Genomic DNA, 21,478 nt, shown 5'->3' with positions numbered 1-21,478 from the left:
TACATTATAACCTTCTTCTCATCATATCATAGTCCTAAATGGTTGCGACGATGAGTAATCAGGACGTCCGTAATTCATAATTTAAGTCGAAGGCTACAAAGAGGCGGCGAATGGATAAGGGTGGGTCAAGGAACAGTTAATATGATGTTTTGGTTATTTATTTATTTTTTCTTTTGATGTGGGCGCGCACGCGTGTGTGGCTGGGGATGGATTTCCATAAAAGTACATAAGTATTGGGTGATATTGGGTAAATCGTCCCGCCGTAAGTACATGGACATACGCGTTTTCATAAAGAGCCACAATGGCGTCATCTGAGATTAATTTGTTTACAGTTTAGAAATTTATTTATAATTATGAAAGCGACACCTATAATGATAATAATGATGATAACACTAGGCTGTCAATGCCAGATTTAGATGAAGAGAGGCCCTCGAAATTCCACTTATGAAGTCCTGTCCAATCCCCCACTCACACGACTAGAGGAAGACGAAAACGTGTTTAAACACAATTGAGCAAAGTCGAGGATCATGGAGGATGTTGAAGACTACAGTGCATGGAAGAAAGGCTTGTTAAAAATATTATGTGCCTTGGCCGGAGGCAAGCGAGTTTTGGGCCAAATATCGCGATGCCGTAAGCTTTAGCCTGCCAAGCCAATAGGTAAATCTGGCACTGTAAGCAGTTGTAAATGGCAAAAGAGTTTGGATATCTCCAAACGGCATCTGAATAAGAAAGAAGTGCAACCACATCCCCAAGACAAACTGCAGTACTACACAACTTCTAAAATCCAACGCTATATTTCAATGAATAGTCGGCGATACTATAAACAAAATAATTTAACATTGCTTTACTATCACAATGTTTTGTTGATGAAGAAAGAAGATTATACATTTTACTTCTAAATATATTATAATTCATGCCATCAAGTGTATTTGATTTAATAGGGTGTTACTGTTATAAAAAAATGAATCCATTTTAGAATAGCTCATATTAGCGGAATCGTCTTTCAGGATTTGTTCCATTACAAATCACTGAATCTTGTCTAATATTATGTTATTTATTTAAATCCAATATACGCTGTGTACAAGTATACATGTTGAAAAATGTGATAAATATGAATAATAGAAAATGACATTTAAAAGCTATCTTGTCTGCCATCAGCGAAATGCCGGAGTGATAAATGGTTTTATTGAAGATTTTTTAAAATATCAATTTAATACATGTTAGCAATTATCTTAGACTGTGTAAAATTTCAGAGTATTTCCACGTCACTTCTCTACTTTTAGTGTGAATCTCACGCTGATTGATTACGTGTAACACTTCACGTGGACATTTTCAATATCTTTTATTGAGCTTACCAAGGCTGTAATTGCCATCTAAACTGCATGAACACGAAATGGAATAATTTTGATAAGTGCCGGAAGATTTTTTTTATTCTTCGAAGAATTGGATTGAACATAGTTCCAAATAGCTCTTTACCGATTTTCCACGTTTTTCTCTTACAAGATGGCAAATGGAAATGTCCAAGACCATGTTAAGAGTATGTTTTGTAATAACATAGTTTTTCTGAAAGTACAGTATCTGAGTGTGGTTATGATCAGTAACTGGTTTATCTTGCTGACGGTGGGGAGAACCACTAATGCAACCTAAACAATTGTAAGGTTATGAAAAATCCAATAACTGAAAAAACAAATTCAGAGAAATGTTGTAACAAGATTATAAGATTTATACTTGATTGTTTTTTTCGTGGGAAAGTAGAAAAAATAATTATCGATTTCGATGAAGACATTTTTCCTACAAGGTTAATTATATAAATTTAGCATTATGTAAATTATTGAACAAATGGTTGAATAATGTAGTAATATTTTCAAATAGTCTCTAGTTGGTTATATTTTCTTCTGAAATAGAATATGAGCGCGACTTAAACATGCATTATGGAAGGGTTAAACCTCTGCCTATTGCAGGTCCTTTAGGTCGTAAACTTAGCAAGACCATAATCAAAGACCATATTCAACCGTCGATGCCATAGTTAAACTGTGATATTTAGTGGATTTGAATACGTTTTGTGATGGAATATTTAACGTGAAAATGAATAAAAAAAAATTTGTTTATTATCGTACCAACATAAGTAATGGATATCGAGGCTAGCCTAAAATTGAATTGCTAACATCTCGGTTCAGAGTGAAGCCATTTCACTGATATGTACAGCATGTTCTCTTTTCATTATCTATTTTGCAACTATTATAACGAAAACTGTATCTAATCTTATTTAGTGTCTCCCTTAAAAGTTCACCAGAAGTCATCCTAGCGCGTATTATGATCTATAGATTCTAAAATTGCAATTGGATTCTAGTTACATAATATTAACTAAACAAATTAAAGTGACGCTGAATTTTAGAATCGGTGTTTCGGAATGAAGGCACTTTACGTAAAATAATACAAAATATCTAAATAACATAAAACACGAGTCATTATGGTACTTTGGTATACTTGGTGTAAAGTTAGGTAGGTATACGTACGATTCACACTTATATGCGCAAACAGAGAGGAGAGATGTTCTGATCTTCACTGAATTTAATGTTGACAAAATATGTATTCCTAAATACATCTTTCATTGAATGAATGAAACGTACTAGTGTCCAGGGTCATGCGACATGTAGTGTGCTACAAGACAAATTGTTCCCGGATAGCAGCTTTTGCGCCTACTCTTCAACTACCAAGGGCTCTTTTAGTATGCACACCACCGAGTACAGGAGTGGTTTATCGTCCAATCCGAACAACTAGACGTGTTCTCATCGCAAGGCCTTCTGCCATGTAAAATTGGCAAGAGGGAAACCAGGCAATATAATCCCAAAGAACTTTTCTGGCCAACACCGTGATCGAACCCATAACCTCATGGTAAATAAATATGCGCCTTACACACCATGTCACCGAAACCATCTTTGCTATTGAGTTCGCTCGCGAGACTAATTTTAATTCTAATGAGCATCTAAAACATTTTATTTTAGAACATAGAACATATTACAGTGTTGACTATTTGTCATTTAATATACTATTCAAAAAAAGTAGGGGATATTTGATTTTGGGGGCATAATACTAAAATATGCAAATGACTACGAAAAAAGTCACTATAGAACCTAACAGAAGAAACATTTCCAGTTACATGTGACGCCCAAACGCACCAATAGCTATTGAGTTCGCTCGCGAGACTAATTTTAATTCTAATGAGCATCTAAAACATTTTATTTTAGAACATAGAACATATTACAGTGTTGACTATTTGTCATTTAATATACTATTCAAAAAAAGTAGGGGATATTTGATTTTGGGGGCATAATACTAAAATATGCAAATGACTACGAAAAAAGTCACTATAGAACCTAACAGAAGAAACATTTCCAGTTACATGTGACGCCCAAACGCACCAATAGCTACCGCATGGAATGCAGGTGATGCTTGGGATCATCATGGGGGTCCAACCCAAGATTTGCACGACTCTGACTTTGAATGTTACAGTCATTGTGGCATTGAATTCCAGGGTGGAAACATCAGTTTAATTGTTTTAGTGACCAGAAAACAAATTTTGATATGCGTCGGCTTACCCAAAATGAAAGGTTACGTGCCCTTGGCATGCTACAGATCGGCACAACACAGGCGGTTGTGGCGCGGACGATGAATGTTTCTCAGTCTGTCATAAGCAGGCTATGGTCCAGATACCGTGATACACAATCTGTACAGGACAGACCACGCTCAGGTCGACCAAGGGCGACAACTCAAGCCCAGGATCGATTTATCCGTACCTTGGCCTTGAGAAATCGTGTCATCACAGCAAATCAGATCAGCGCTCGTCTTCAAACAGACACTGGTGTGAGAGTGAGTGGCCAGACGATTCGGAATCGACTGCATAGGGGTCACCTTCGCGCCCGACGTCCTCGCGTGATCCCTTGTTTGAGAGATCATCACATTCAGGCAAGACGTCGTTGGTGTAGGGATCGTCAACACTGGGATAATCGACGCTGGAGCAATGTGATGTTTTCAGATGAGTCAAGGTTCACTGTTGATTTTTTGGACAGACGTAGGAGGGTGTGGCGTCGTCGAAACGAGCGCTTCCAAGACGTTAACGTCATCAGACATGATCGATTTGGGGGTGGTTCTGTTATGGTGTGGGGAGGCATCACTGTTGCTGGAAGAACGGCTTTACATGTTGTTGCAGGGCGTGTTACAGGCCAGTACTACCGGGACAACATCTTGACAGTCCATGTTGTGCCGTTCGCACGACGTCATGGCCGCCGTTTCATCTTCCAGGATGACAACGCAAGATGTCACAGGGCCAGGATCGTTACAGGTTACCTCCAACAACAGAACATCACCACATTACCTTGGCCAGCACTGAGTCCCGACCTCTCCCCCATCGAGCATGTCTGGGACATGCTTGGACAGAGGTTACGTCAACGTCAACAACGTCCTGCCAATGTCCAAGAACTTGCTGCTGCGTTGCAACAGGAATGGGACAATCTGGACCAAAATGACCTTAGGCGTCTCATTAGGAGTATGCCACGTCGGATCAATGCTTGTTTGGCAAACAGAGGAGGATTTACCCGTTACTGACTTGGTTGTGATGCTGTGGTAACTTTGCTGTTTGACCCCGGGTATCATTTTACCCTTATAATGGTCAGTCTGTGCCTTACTTAGTCTAACGATCATTTGGAATAAATCGATGAATGTGAACTTCATTTCATTTTGTCATTTGTTTCTTCGTCAGTTTCATTAGGTGACTTTAATAACACTTAAAAATCAAATATTCCCTACTTTTTTTGAATAGTATATAAAAAGGGACATTTGGGTCAATTATGTGTTTAATTTATTCAGATAAAACATTACTACCTTTCTTGGAAGCTAATCGGATAGCGACATTTAATGTTTACAGACCGCATTCATGGATTGGTGCTATTCAATGTCTCAATGTTTTGCCAGTGTAACTAAAGGGTGTTACCTCTGTGAATTTCTCATATAAGGAATTGTACCATCTAGTCTAGAAATAATATGCACAGTCGGCTTAGTACATGACACCCGTCGCTGATTGCTAAATTGGCAATTATTTGTTCCTGAATCTAAGAATCCGAAGAAACCGGGAAAACGATAACCCCGAGATAACATGCCACCAGAATAATCAGCATCCCTGGGATTTGAATGCAGAAGAAAATATATAAATCTAGTATATAGAGGGTTCGATGTTCAAAAATAGCTCTATACCTCATTTCAAAAAAAGAAAAATGGATATGACAATAAAGTACTCCTGTATGAACTGAAAGAAATCAGAAACTGTAAGAAATTGCTTACTTACTGTGGATTCAACGGAACGTTTTCCTATTCCCGCACCAAGGAATGAATATTTGTCTATACTTTGTCTCTTTCCTAATTGGCCGATAAATCCCAACCTGTCAACCTGTCTTTTACCTAATTGTCCTGTAAAACCAAATCTATCCATTGCACGTTTTCCAAGTTGTCCTGTAAAGCCATATTGATCCATGCGCCGTTTTCCAAGTTGTCCTGTGAAACCATATTGGTCGATTCCACGTTTCCCAAGTTGACCTGTAAAACCAAGCTGGTCCATACTGCGTTTGCCAAGCTGTCCTGTGAAGCCATAATGATCCAGTCCGCGTTTTCCAAGTTGTCCTGTAAAACCATATTGGTCTAACCCGCGTTTTCCAAGCTGGCCTATGAAACCGTAATGATCCATACCCCGCTTTCCTAGTTGTCCTGTGAAACCATAGTGATCCATGTCGCGTTTCCCAAGTTGTCCTGTGAAGCCATAATGGTCAAGTCCACGTTTTCCGAGTTGTCCCGTGAAGCCATAATGGTCAAGCCCACGTTTTCCTAGTTGTCCTGTAAATCCGAAGGTGTCCATATCTCTTTTACCAAGTTGTCCAGCGAAGCTAAGCGCATCCATTGCACGTTTACCCAGCTGTCCTGTAAATCCAAATCTATCTAAACCACGCTTTCCTAATTGTCCAGTGAAACCAAATTTGTCCATGCTACGTTTGTCCATGTGCGAATTGTCTAAAGAAGAAGCATGTTCTTCGGAAACCTCACCCGAAGAACTACTTTCGGCTAAGGTGGCACTAATAAAACATAGGGTAGATGTCATCCACAGAAATAAGCCACGAGTTTTCTGTGCCATTGTGTGCTGGGTTTTTTAAAAGGTGGTCTGAAAAAAAAAGAAATTATAAAACATTATGTTTATCTTAATACAGAAAAAAATAAAAAAGATGAGAAAATCCATTGCAGGTGCATGGCTTTGATTTCAAGATGCACTATCGTAAAATTGAAACATTATACGTTTTGTCATAAATTACAATTTTAAAAATAAGCAGTCCCACTAATCAGCGACAAGAACGTTTCTGTTGTGAATAGCGCCCCAAATCATATTTTTCCTTGTAGGACATTTTTTGCAATACTTTGGGTGATATTGACAACAAATGTTCTGGTCGGTGTTTAGTCTATCCCAAATAAATAATAAAATACCTGGGAATAGTAAATGAAGCATGATTTTTCGATTTACTACAAGTACACTAATAAGTAATTTCGGACTTGTGGCATATACAAGGATACGTTTAAAGGGACAGTTGTCATACAAATGATAAACAACAATTCAAAAGATGATTTCCAATTAGTAATGATGCCGTTTAAGACGGTTCGGGAAACTACCAACCCATTATAAAATGATCTTCGTTAAAAAGTTTTCGCTTAATACTATGTTGAAATTCCATTTGAGGAAGTTAAGCCCTACAGAACTAGCTAGTACCGTTGTCACTGCATGCTCAAGTATAGTTAAAAACAGCTAATTTTCTAAAACTGCGTTTACTCCGTCAATTCTCAACCGATTGAGAACAAATAAGATTTAAAATTGATTAGAATGGAAGGGCAACTAAACTGATCCAAATTGCAGATCAAATTCGACAGCTTCACGTCTATTTTAAACAGATTAGTTGATTTTCAATCTTATTAAAATTTCGTTTCGTTTATTTTTTTCTAATTGTAATACTGCATTGCCATATAACCTGTTTTCCATCAAAATCATTTTCTGCCAGAAGAACATAAAAGATAAAACGAAATGAAACGAAACGTAAATAACATCTGATTTTAATCCTATTGAGCTGATAACTATACATTTATAAATTTCAAAGAATAACATATAAATGGAGGAAGTGGGCTTAAAACTGTGGTATATTCGTTCAAATTTTTAAAAGACCTAAACAAACAAACATTTCTACCCCGCAGTAAAACGCATCCTATCAACTCAGTGCACTATATCAAGGACTAATTATTATGAACGATGCCTCGAATTTCCGGACAACAGTACACATTGTGTTTTCTCTTGGCCCTTTGGTCGACAATGTGGCACACAGTGTGGTCAGTCATGCAGACCGACAAAGTATACAAGTTTACAAAAATATACAAAATCAGAGCATTTAGGGCCAAACGAAACACAATTTAGTGTTCATTTCATTTCGCTAATATGGACTAAAGCAAATCTTTTGAGTTGGGTTTTCACGTTCATTTCCTAGGAGAAATCCACAACAAAGTACTACGGAAATGATCTTGATCTGAATGGAGCGCAAAACTACCGGTTACGCAGACCATATTCCCGCCACCATATAACCATTGAAACAGTTAATACCGTGTTGATCGGTTGTGGCAGAAATTCCATTCGCTTGAGTGGGTAAACAGCATTTCACTGGCTTTACCAGTTAATGGTTTTACGGTTTCAATACAATTTCTGAGTCAATGTAGAGCGAATATTAGGAGAAAATCATTGCTTGACCAAACTTATTATCAGATTCTGGCTGTTATTCAAACGCCAAGATTACCACACGCTAAATAGTCTGTTAGGTGGTTTGTAGTTTCTGTAGGTTTGATGCCCAAAATATACGCTAGAAAGCACCATTTACAGTCAGTTTTAAACAAAAACCTGGCGCACGGTGGGACGCCCTTTTAGAGTAAGGATCCTAACGGGGCCAGACTCAAGGGCCCGAATTATCAATCAGACAAAACCTTTGCTGGGCTTTAATTTGTAAAGTAAGAACAAAAAGTTGTTACGAAGTAAAATTTCTAATGTTAATGTCGTCCTAATATCTACAAAAAGAAACCGTTAATTTGTAGCAAATCAGCAGTGTATTAATATGCCTGTATTAGAAAATTATAGCTTATTGGCTTTTTTAAAATTTAAATGTTGCATTTAGCATAGCCATGACCGAAGAACAGCAGTACCCATGAGGCATCCTCTCGTTAGTTAATCAATTGTTTAGTCAAGCGAATAGTTATATATAATTATCTAACTTAATAACGATGTCAGATCAATGTCAAACTATATCGAGGCCGGTTTACTATCACAAAACTGTTCACTAATCTATAGTGAATAGTGGGGTTGGCCGGTTGAATGGTTTAACGCGTGCGCTGAATCAACTGATGACCCCACGCTTGTATGCGAACACTACGCTCAAATGGCCTGCATTGTGTCGAGTCCACGTCCTCCTCCCTTCTGACGAATAAATGATCAATTGTTTCCGATTTTAAAGACGCTGTTAGAGAGACGTTTGGCAACTCTGACAAAATATTGTGCATACTTTCAACAGAAATGTACTTCAGGGTGTCGTACAAGAACCGGGGTTAGCTTACATTTTCCAGAAAGGCACTTCGACATATTTCAGTTGTACTTACACTTTCTTTAGTGAAATGATATCAAATAACAACTGACACAGTAAGAAAGGTTTACTGTTTGATAAAAGTGTTATGATTAATCCCGGTGTTAGCTAACCGATCATTTAATTATTAGTGAAATAGCTTTTTGTTCACAGCATGTTTATAAATTACAAATTGACCGTGAAATATCCCCAGAAAATTCCATTGTTGGTATTAAGTATCCACGATGGCAATCTGCACTATTAACAGAGAAGTGAGAAGATGGAGAAAGAAGCTGAAATATTTGAAGCGTGAGCTTTAATAATGCTTGGAACTGTTCGTTTCAGTAGTTCTATCAGAATATTGATTACAGATTCCCAAACTCTTAACTAGACCCTTTTCTCAAGCCGCTACATCAAATGGCTAATTAAGAAAATCTGGCGTGTTAAAAACTTCATTACACCCTAAAAAATTATCTGATCAGCGCCATGCAATTGATTTTTACTAATACTTTAATACTTCTCTTTACTAGATAGTCAGAACTAGGGATTCATTCGTTACTCAGCGTAAATATTTTTATATGAGATTATTAGCTCAACCTTTTAATATAGTACCGTTATCAAGCTATACAGTTTATCTCTACCGCTAAGATTGCTAGAATTAGAACTGGTTTAAGTCTCATTCGATATAAAACCAGATGACATGACCCCCTCCCGCCACCAGTATCTATATACTTGAAAGTATATGTACGGTAGATATAATAAATACACAAAAATACAATAAAATTCGCTTAGTTCAAAGAATCTACCACGTTTACTCTTTCCTTCTGATATACATCAAATCATAAGCTTTCTGTTTACCGTTACGTATGTTTAGTTTATGCCCCCCCCCCCCACCAAAACAACAAACAAACAAAAAAACAAACCCGAATATAGTTTGTCAGTTTCCAAACAAGATGGATGCATCAGATGTTCAAGAAAATAACACAAGTTACCCGTCGCTAATTGCAGCTATAGTTTGAACTACATGGTAGACTATGATATTAGCTCCCCACACCCACACCCACACAACCAGCGTTAGAATATAAAAGCCAAGGGGATTTTATATAATGGAATAAAAGGTTGCGCTTCTTCAATTATTATATATTAGATAAATCAACTATATTAGTAATACCCTTACGACTCGCGTAATCACAAGTGTACTTTAAAATATTTTAAATCTAAGGAGATTACAATACCAGCCGCAAATATAGTATAATATACCAAAGATTGTCCACTTAATTAGGGGGGGGGGGGCGAATTTTTAGCGCGTGCGCGTTGCATCATAAGATCTGCCATTGAGTCAACTGGCGTGGTCAAGCAAATTATTGAAATAAAATAGAACCATGTTAGTCCCGAAATTACCTAGTTGTGGACGTTAAACTCTCTCTCTCTCTCTCTCTCTCCACTTAATATAAGAATAACTTTAGCTGTAATAATGTATTCCCTTCCTCTGTTACCACCCTGCGGAACCAAATAATAAGCTTCAAGGCCAATCTACCTCAACCGACTTTTGTTTGCCCACTTTTGTTTGTTCATATCGAATAATTGTAAAATATATTGGTATTATGTCTAATAATCATAATTTGTTCTTAAGATAAATGATTAAACAGTCATTATGCAAGAGCTAAATATGTCTATTGCAGGTCTTTCTTTAGGCCTGAAATGTTATATAAACTATTATTAACATGGTATGACCTTAATCAACTCTCGATGCCATCTGATGAGTCCGGTTTTCCACAGATTTGCACCCGATCTGCTGTTCAACGGCCGGTGATGATTAACCATAAAATGGATAATCGAGACTTTGTTTATTATTGTAACAAATGTAAAATGACAATCGAGGCTACAGTGTTATGAGGATTTCTCGGCTTAGAGTGACGTTATTTGACTGAAATATTCAACATATTCCCTTTAAATTACCTATTAGCGAGAACTGTCCGCTCTTTATCTAATCTTCTTCCATAATGCCGCTTTAAATAATGCCATTTAAGATTAACACATTGACAAAATGGGTCAAAATTTTGAATAATAAAATTTGAGTCAGCGCAATATGTAAAGCCAGCGCGTCTACTAAAACACATTGGATACGAAATTAGAACATTACAATGCTGCGTCCAGTTAAAGGGCCGATCTCGATTATATTTTGGAGACTAAAACTGCTTAATTTTGTGTTAAAGGCCCTTAAAATTCTCTACCTAAGGGCCGAGCAACTAACTCAATAAACGTGATACGTTTTCTAACAACTTAAACCCGCCAGTTTTCATTTGGAAATGGAGACCCACGTCCTAAGCTGTATTATACGATGTCTGGATAAAACCAGACTGTTATTTTATAAAAAGAATAACGTGAAGGTGATATTTACCTTTCGCTATCAAGTACAGCACGTGGGTCATGTATAGTCCTCTAAAAGAACGGCATTATATTATCAGGTCACCCACAGAAAAAAAATTGACCCGAAATCTTACAATGGTTAGGTGTCCAGATAAGCGGCTTTGACGTTCACGTCCAAAACGACTCAATATTTTGAGCTGAAATTTTAAGACAGCGTAAATACACCATTCCCCTATATTTTGGCGGTTCAATTTATATGTACACAGACTTTTACTTCATTAGCCCAGGTTAGGAGCAGAACAGTAGGACGTTAAACCCCATTTCATTTCATTTCATTTACTTCTGAAGGGGTTGGCCCATTAACGTAGCTATGGCAGCTGGCTACTCTAAGAGAGAAGCCAAATTTGATCCCACAACTGATGATCGATTGTGAGAGAGAACGTGCCATTCGAGCACTGCCACTATTTTGGGCTCAAGAAGTCAATGGAAACGCGCGTTGCATCATTATCGTGCTGTAAGTTGGCACATTGTCTCTGAGCCTGTAGTACTGGATGTTCATTTTGCATCGCTATCCATTTGCACAATGCCATCATTGTACCATTTGCCACGGCGACGCCACACTAGCAGCCCCCGTCAGCGTTTCTTAGTGGAATCTGAATCAATAAGAGCAGAGGATACATGACCATTATTTTAACCGCAACTGTTGGGGATCAGGGCCCTGTTTCTCGAAATCTTAACTAAAGATAGAATCCAAATTTTAGTAGATACTTCAATTTTGATTGGCTAAGCACTAAATTCAGTCTAATATTATCCAATCAAATTACTAAAATTTGGATTTTTTCTTCGTTAAAATTTCGTGAAACAGACCCCAGTTGTCCAGAATAAACGGTTCTCACAATACCGTTGAGTTCGAATTGGTCAAATCTACGGCTATCTAACAGCCCAACAGAGCTTAATGCCACCCTGACACTTGCACGATTTTTGTCCCCACAAAGGCGCGCACTTCGACGTGTCAATGATTAATGTCTTCGGGGACTAGCGTGAGGAGTGCGTGAATGTTGCGGGTGTGCGTGTCATATCATAGAGAGAATTTTGAAATTTTCAAAAATTCGGCACGTATTAAACCAAACAAAACTAGTGGGGTTTTTTAAAGTTGGGATGAGTTGTTTAATATTAGGATGAGTTGTCTTTGGGATGAGTTGTCAGGTATCCGTTTTCGTGCAACTTGCGTGAACCATACGTTAACACTGTGCGAACTCGATTCGAACCCTGCCGACGGTGCGTATCAATACGTGTCAGTGAGTGCTACGGGAATCCACTACAAGCGCTGACACGTGTAACACTATCTTAGTGATAACAGTAGACCAGTTTAGTAAATATAAGATTTATTTACTTCGGATCAGAATATCAAACAGTTACATAGATACAACATGAACAAAACTACATCAGGAACTGAACTGAAATGAAATGGGGTTTAACGTCCTACTGTTTTGCTCCGAACTGGGCCAATGAAGACGGGCATACAGTGTGCTATGAGGGAAATTTTGCCTACGGCCAACTGAAATGAAATGAAATGGGGTTTAACGTCCTACTGTTCTGCTCCGAACTGGGCTAATGAAGACGGGCATACAGTGTGCTATGAGGGAAATTTTACCCGGCACTACGGCCTACTCTTATATCGAATTCCAACGGCAAGGGATCTTTTACGTGCACACCAATGTGTACACGGGACCTCGGATTTTCGTCACATCCGAACGACTAGACAGCTGTCCTTGTCAGGCCCCCCGTTCTGCATCACTGACAAGGGGGAACCACGCCGGAAAATTTGAATGAACTTTCTCGGCCAATGCAGGGATCGAACACCCGACCTCCAAGCTAGCGAGCCAGCGTCCTACCCACTTAGCCACCATGACCCACATCGGGGACTAGACTACAACAGAAACACATATAACAATATTAAATCCACCATTCCGCCCCCATACCAAGGCAGCGGCTGAACTCGGGTGAGTCCATACACTCGTCCAAGCCTCCCTTCTCCTCCCCACTCTGTCTGTCTAACTGTCAGTAAACTCATGATTATATAGCGCCGGAGAATAGATAAGACTCATGATCGAACATGCAATTGTTTCTTTATCACGTCATGGTATGCTTACTGGCCATTGCATATTCCTTTGAAGTCATGTGGAGCTTGTACACAGATCATATGTAGTGTGTATATGACATATGGGATTAATTACAGTTCGTGCCTTAACCGAAGTTTATACAGAGAGAGAGAGAGAGAGAGAGAGAGAGAGAAATGGGGTTTAACGTCCACTCGGTTCAATTTTATTTCAATAATTCGCTTGTGCGTAGGAGTCTTTATCAGTGGGAGGAAACGGAGGAGCCGGAGAAAACCCACAAGGTTGGATAGGCGACCCTACTCCTTGTCACGTACAACCGGGGGATCGAAACCCCGCCAGTTGACTCAATGACAGACCGTATGATACAGCGCGCGCGTGCTAACCATTCGGCCATCCAACCCCCCAGTTTATACAAAGTTGAAACGTCAATATCATATTTTATCACCCAATAATACATTCTACAGTAGATATCGCTTGTGTGATATAGTTCATAATCTACTGCGATATCTCCTTAGGAGATATCGCTTTACATGAATTTGATTGGTCAGTTGAAAAGGAACTACTTTTTTTTATTTTCAAAGAACATTTCATTTCTTATTAAAAGTAACTTTTTTTTTTTATTAAAAATGAACTATTGTTATTCAATTGACCTTGATGGAAACACTGGGTCAATATAAAGGACTTTGCAATGGTTGAATTGCTGTTAAAAAATGATGTATCACTACGCCGTAATGTTCAGTAAAAGTGAAATCTACAGCAAAGAATTATATTTATCTATTTGTGCATGTAAGAAGGGATTGGGTGATAAATAAAATCTCCTACTCGTCTTTTTTGATATCAAAAAATATCAACACTCGTTTTTTGTTACTTTATCAACTTGTGTTGATATTTTTTTATATCAAAAAAAGACTGGTAGGAGATTCTCTATATATTATCAAAAAACAGCTGAGGTCATACAGTTCTAAGCACCTAAATGATCGTTTAATTTGATGAAAGTTATAGAGTACTTTGTTACATATTCCTATCCTACCCACAAGTTATTTACAAAAGTAAATAACAAACTAACACCATTCTCACTGGTGGGACACTGTCTTCACATATATTAAATGATAATATAATATACACAATAAAGTAACATCAAACACGATATCATAACAATTCACGCGATATAAACGCCATTTCGAAACATTATAAAAAGGAAATTCATACAATCACAATATAATTCTAAGAAAAAAAAATAGCAACCATTTTATAAAATACAAAATTAACATAGGATTTTGTCATATTGTTTTTACTCGAGATAAATGATAATGAATGATTTGAACACATTTTACCAATCTTAAATAAGATATTTTTTAAGGAACTTAACAACGGGTTATCTCTCTATTTCTTAAACAAAACCCAAACCAAAACACTACATTCGCTTCTAACGTAAGCGCGACCATTTTTCCTTTAGGCTATACCGATTCTTCTTAATAAGAATACAAAACTCTCAATTTACGAGGCAAAACTCTTTAAAAACTTTCGTATTACATTGGGGTATATACAAAACACATAAAAAAATAACATGAGACAAAACCGTGAATACTATGTGAAAGTTTGTGATTTAATATTTTTACCGCAAATACAGCGATGGACGATGAAAAATCTATTCAGCCGTCTATTCAAGAAGTTCCTAATTAGGAACTTAACTCAATTCCAGCCAAACAATCACAAAATATTTTACTTCTAAATATAAACCTTTTAATATTTTGTTACTACTCATTTTAAAGCCAAAATATGTGTTCAAAAACAAACAATTATAATTTACATTCTTTTAAAAACAAAATGACTCACCGTAAAACAACAATTGCACACTTTTTCTGTTCCCGGCTGTTCCGCCGCCATCGATGCATAAGTCTTTTGTCGTGTTTAGTGATTTTCTCCATTTCCATTATTGAATTATGAATTTCCTGCTGTATATCCGCAAACATTGGCCCGTGATCATAGTAAAGGACTTCATACTGTTGTGACGATTAATTTCCAGGTTCAAAATCACGGTATCAATAAATTTTAAGCACCGTTTTCAACGTCTAGTATAACTGCGGGATTCTGGCGTCCAGCGAAATTTCCTTTATGTCTGGTTCACTGGTTCACGAGATACTGCAACACTAATTTGATGAATGTTATAGAGTACTTTGTTACACACGTCATGCCACGAATTGGTACGAACATTGATGCATATCGAATTGTTGGAAATTTCAAGGATTAGCATGCCACCAAGCGAAAAAAAAAGCGTGACAAAAGATTGCCAAGACGACTTAACGCAATGCGTGGCGATGCGCAAGTGCATTGCACTGTAGGACAAAGCATTAAGGCAGACATTTCGCGTACTGTCATGTCTGCCGTTGTTTCTAGCAGTGTTCACTTATGGTTCACGTGATGCCATTGCGGGAACGAAAATCGTGAAAGTGTCAGGGTGGTATAACCCTATGTTTGTAAAAGTCACATGTAATTATACCCAATGTCTGCACCATAAAAATGGTGTTTTCAACATTTCTATCCTGTCGAATTTATTTTATTTTTGTGTTTGAGAGCATCGATATGTGATGCCTTTCCTCGTTCGTTTGTTACCGCCAGGATCTGGTTTTCTTCCATTCAAAATTGCAAGATTAATGATGCAATAAAACTGGCTATTGCAAGTGATTTATTTTGTCTTCAAATGTTGTATAGTTTATTATATACCAATCCCATAATCATTTTTGTCTGCAAATGTTATATAGATTATTAAGTACGCATACATTCACATGCCGATTCCATAATGAACTATCTAGGGCATCGGATGGCCGTGATCTTATCTCTAGTTAAGAAATATTTTGCACTGCCAAGTTACGGTGTTTCATTTTCCAATGCAATCTATAATTCTGTTTATGCCAAAACCGTTTCCATAGTTTTCAAGACTAAATTAGTATATTTTGTATTTATAACAATCCTTTGCAAAGTTAATAGAACAGGTTATAATTATTACTTATATAATGGATATATATTTCAGTTCAAGATGAATACCCGTAGATGAGCGTTATTTCCAATGGAGGTGTCAGAGTATGATATTCATGAGCACCCAATTACATTTCACTCGAGTTCTTCTCATCGAATATCTAGTCCATAAAAGAAATTCCATTGCAGATAACCTGCTGTAGAAAATCGCCAGTTATGTTTTAAACACGAAAATATCCTATTTAGATAACATTTGTATTATTTTGTATTAATTATTTATATTAAACCGTTTAGAATAAAGTTTAAGACAATCGAAATTAAACAAAGGACAAAATCTGATGATAAAATATATTTCCTAACGCCATCTATATTCCACCTTGCCTGGAAGATGTGTTTCTATCGATAATATTGCTTCTTTTACCGAAGAGTAGGTTAATCTATATACAAGACACGAAATGTCAGCAAATTAAACGCCTTGTTTAGCTTATAAATGTTTATTAGTTCTTTTGAATACAATCCAGACTGTTTCTGTTTGTACGTTTGGTTTCTGGAAAAAAAACCCCAACGAACATTGAAAAAAGAAACAACCGAAATATCAAGCTATTGTAAAATTTGACACCCCTCTATATTTTTGTATTAGACAATCTGGTTTCTACAATCTTTATGTTTGTGTGAATTTACACTATTACCGCCAGTTAATGAAAAGTTATTACTCGTGAACCGCCACAAATCTAATCTAGATTATAAACAGAATTATTAATTGGCGAGTGCTTTGTATTGGTTTCTGTCAGTTACACATCAATGTCATTGGATAGAAATGCACTACCAAAGATGATCATGATGAGCATTCAACTAACTTCATTAGCAGAATCAACAAGCTATTAGCGTGATTAAATTATAGCTGTCCAACCTACAGTTTTCTGAAGAGAAGATATGACAAATGGTCATCCAGATTTCAGTAACCCCTATTGACGCTTTGACATCCTTGAATAAAGATTCGTTTGCCACGGGGAAAAATACATGTTTCTGACGCGTATATCATACATGCTATCGGAAGACAATTCGTCAGGAAAATTGGAAGCTACGCAGAAAATAGTTGTAATTATTCTTAGATTGCTCGCTATTACATATACTAGAGAACGCTGAAAGCCACTAAGACTGGTGATACTGTCTAGTCCATTAATCAGTTGCTTTCTTGGTTGGCTAAGTTGGGAGGGAGAACAAACATTAGTGTAACAACCTTTTTCTACGGTACTCCATAATAAAACATGCAGACCTGGCGAACTAATTATACACCGTCCCACCAACAGCTTGCCGGGTCGGTTTTTTTAACTGTAATTATTTGAGCTTTCAAGTATTCCGAAAATGTGTTCCCTAGAAATATACTTAATATAATCTTTGACTATATCTGACATGCGCGTTGCAAGTAGTTGAACAATCTCAGAAAATTACTGTTGGAACCGTCGTAAATTTTAAACGAATTTCTTCAATCGTGAACAAACTACTTAATTATGGTAATTAAAAACGTGTTTGAAATCACCTCCGGTTAAATAAAATCCAATGTATAATTAAATATACAATCGAATAACAAAAGTTTTCCCTTGAAAAGTTAATGTTTTTGTTTGTAAAAAATGGGAAGTTTCCTCTGGTTACCTAAATATCGTTTCGTCTTCGTATCGCCGACGTTCTTCAATTTGTGCGTTGACCTATATACATGTATAGACTGCAATGGCGACGCCCAAGCTTCGAGGGGAAGTCAATAAGTTCATAGAAGTGGATATAAAACAGAAGCCAACAGTTGTGATATTGATTTTATTTTTCAATATAATATCCCTCTACCGTAGCAATGATCAGTGTGTTGAAATTATATTTGGAATGAGTTTATCCAGTTCTATCACATATGTGATAATGACTGACACCAATATAGTCCTTTAAGTTCAGGGGGAGTTGGTTGGCCGAACGGTTAGCCCTTGCACGCTCAGCACACGATCTGTCAATGAGTCAGCTGGCGTGGTTTCGATTCCCCGGTTGTACGCGACAGAGAGTAGGGTCGCCTGTGCAACCTCGTGGGTTTTCTCCGGGTCCTCTGGTTTCCAAGCGAATTATTGAAATAAAATTGAACCATATGTTAGTCCCAAAATGACCTAGTTTTCGTGGAGTGGACGTTAAACCCATCTCTCTCTCTCTCTCTCTCTCTCTCTCTCTTTAAGTTCAGAGCTGAACTAATCAAAACATTGCACATGTCACATGATGAGCGAAACAATCGTAAGATGTTGAAGGGGAATAAAGGTTCACAAATTTGACAACCACGCGTGTTACAATCAAAGCAACGCGCGATCTTTTCGGTTGTTTGAGTTTGGGCAACAACAATTCCAACCGAAGACAATATAGAGCGGGAACCCAGGGGGTTAACCTAGCTGAAAAGTGTACCAATTTTCTCCTATATGGTATCAATGTATGTATATCTGGTATCATCATAATGTAAGTCTGCCGGGTTTCTGGTGGTGGGTGTGGTATTCCACGCCCAAAATGCCATGCCCCCCAACTCGTCTAGATTAGCTCAAAAGTGTACCACATGAAGATCGCACAGCAATTTACCGTACATCTTCAGATGTTACAAAAACACCCTGCCAGACATTTCTAGTGGTGGGGTACCCCTGACAGAGCTATGTAATTGTCAGACATTTGTAGTGATGGAGTATCCCTGACAAGAGTTATCTAATTTTCAGACCAAAGCTAGGCTTACATTCTGATGATACCAGATATACATACGTTGATACCATATAGGAGAAAATTGGTACACTTTTCAGCTAGGTTGACCCCCTGGGCTCCCGGTCTAATACCATAGGAGATAAATTCGGAAACAATTGATTGTCAGGCTACTAAATTTTATTCACAGTGAATATATCACCGATACTACACGGATACTCGTAAATATAATTATACTTATCACATCATCATCATCCCATATATTTTTTATAAATGACACCCAAACAGTCAAAAGCTTGGCGCTAGTTCTTTCAGATTCCTTGGCGCATCCAATACTTACGAGTTGAAAGGCGTCAGTCGCTAAATTCCAAACACATGTCCTAGATTATTCCCCGAGCCACCATTGAAGAACAATAAACCTCGCTGATCAACGACGACTGTCCAGTAAAACGTTTATCTAAAGTCGCATTCACCGAGACCTGCTAGATTAAAACTTGACAACCGTGTTCGGATAGGTTCACCTATTTTGACGTATTACAAATTTTACTCGAAGCGAAACATTAATTTATATAATGTTGTCGTTCCGGCCCATAATACCAAATATGAATATTTTGGGACAACTCAGAGAACTACAATAACAAATCAAATGACAATATTGAAAAAAAAAAAAATGAAAAATTTCGTTTCGTTTGGAATCCTGTTTGGAATTGAGTTTGCCAGAGTTCAACGAGGTCATTTTCTGTTTAATGTCGTTCCGGCCCATAGTACCAACTATGAATGTTTTGGGGCAACTTAGATAACTACAATAACAAAGTAAATGTTCATATTGAAAAAAAAAGAGAAAAATTTCGTTTCGTGTGGTATCCTGTTCGGAATTTTAGTTTGCCAGAGTTCTGCGGGGTCATTTTCTGTTTAATGATTTGCAGTTACAAGTCGGTGAAGAGTCCATGGTTACAGTCCGTGGTTGGGGCGTTTTCGAGATATTCGGGGTCAAATGAGGTCAATTGCACTGAAAGTGAATGCGCAGTTACTCTTATATATCATGAAAACATGCTGAAACTGATCGAAGGTAATCATTATTTCAATAAAAATGTAAACTTTCTAAATTCACTTTTGTTCTTTGTGACACCGGAGTACAAAAGGTCAAATTTTCTATTTTTACACTAGGAAGATTTAAAGCAATAAGTGTCAGCGTAAAATATAAAAACTAAAGCGAAATCTGCTCTAATTAATAATAGGAACATTTAAAAGTATCTTTCGGCGGTCTTAACACAGAACTTTTACTTTGGAACGTTGAAAAAGATCTTGGGTCTGGTTTTGTGCCCATTTGATGCCCTGCCCCCTCCCCCCCCCCCCCAGCACTGAGCCTCCAGACTAGAAGTACACTGTTCGGATGTTAAATGTTATACCCGTCAGAATGTCAAAGAGTAAATATCTAGCTTGTTGGATTAGACATTACCCCTGCACCCCCAAAGATGATAAATTCACGAATAATCACTTTGTCTTTTTAAATTTATTTTACGGTTGTTTTATAACTGTATTAACAATTTGTTTAAACCGTCCCAAGTTTATCCTAATTTGGCCGTCTTCTAATATTATTGATATAAGGGGTGTACTTTAGTGGCAAAGTACCCGAACGAATAGGTAGTTTGCCTTAATTCTTTATTTTTAAAATAACCTCTTCCATATTTTAATCGGTATTTTAATGTGGCACTAAGTTCATGTAGATTGTTTGCGGTGTGGGGTCCGTATTGGTTTTAATCTTTATGTCTAGAGCGCTTCTGAATTTATAACAAAACATACGGCCACCAGCAGTTATAAGCTACACAACCCAATTAAAACATAAACGATTGCAGCAGGATTCTTCATCTTAATGTGCTGCATATGGATTATCCTAGCCAATTTGATCAATTTCCAGGGCAAAGTAAAAGTTTCAGTTTTGTAAAATGCAACCCCATTCGTTACGATACAGCTGTGTTTATAGTAACAAACAAAATGTAAACAACTAATAGATTTACACAACTTTTTCACTACAAACACAAAACAATTCTGTTAAATTATAATAGCGTCTAAGCTCTAAAATGTATACTAGCCAGCAGAAAACAAAATTATTTCAAAGTCAAACTCTTGTATTAAGGTGAACTTTAAAATATCGTTAAGAAAAGCGGTTAATGAGATAAATACATTTATTTTCAATATTCTACAACTAATGAATAAAATAAGTGGACAATAAAATAAGGCATTATAAAATTTAACCTACTACTTCTCTCAGGAAAAGCTTATCAACACCGGATGAATACCGTATAGTAATTAGTATGGTACTTCAGTGCATAATTAACGTTCGCTGTCTTAATTTCGCCAATTATATAATTATAGTAGATTACGGAACCCAATACAAGAACATTTTACAGGATTTTAAATGTTTTAAAGGAGTGGGAGGAAAACCCACGGGGCTGAACAGGCGAACCTACTTCCTGTCACATACAACCGGGGGATCGAAACCACGCCATTTGACCCAATGACAGACCTCATAATACAGCGCGCCATCCCCCACCCCCTTCTGACGAAGAGAGAATGATACCCACTCACTCTTCTCACAACATCGAATTTTAACAACATATT

At 37.3% G+C, this 21,478-nt stretch overlaps 1 protein-coding gene across 1 annotated transcript in view; it reads right to left on the bottom strand.

The window, feature by feature from the left end:
• LOC126823583 (buccalin) overlaps positions 1–21,478 on the bottom strand; it is a 62,224-nt gene that overhangs the window by 8,867 nt on the left and 31,879 nt on the right. The window contains exon 2 of the mRNA XM_050552502.2: positions 5,342–6,205. Within this exon, the coding sequence (XP_050408459.1) occupies positions 5,342–6,178 (837 nt within the window). The 5' untranslated portion in view covers positions 6,179–6,205. The remainder of the gene's footprint in view (positions 1–5,341; positions 6,206–21,478) is intronic.

Source organism: Patella vulgata, chromosome 6 (assembly GCF_932274485.2).
Source record: "Patella vulgata chromosome 6, xgPatVulg1.2, whole genome shotgun sequence".
NCBI lineage: Eukaryota > Metazoa > Mollusca > Gastropoda > Patellidae > Patella > Patella vulgata.
Note: the sequence above shows the minus strand (reverse complement) of the source record. Positions and strands in the feature narration are given on the sequence as shown.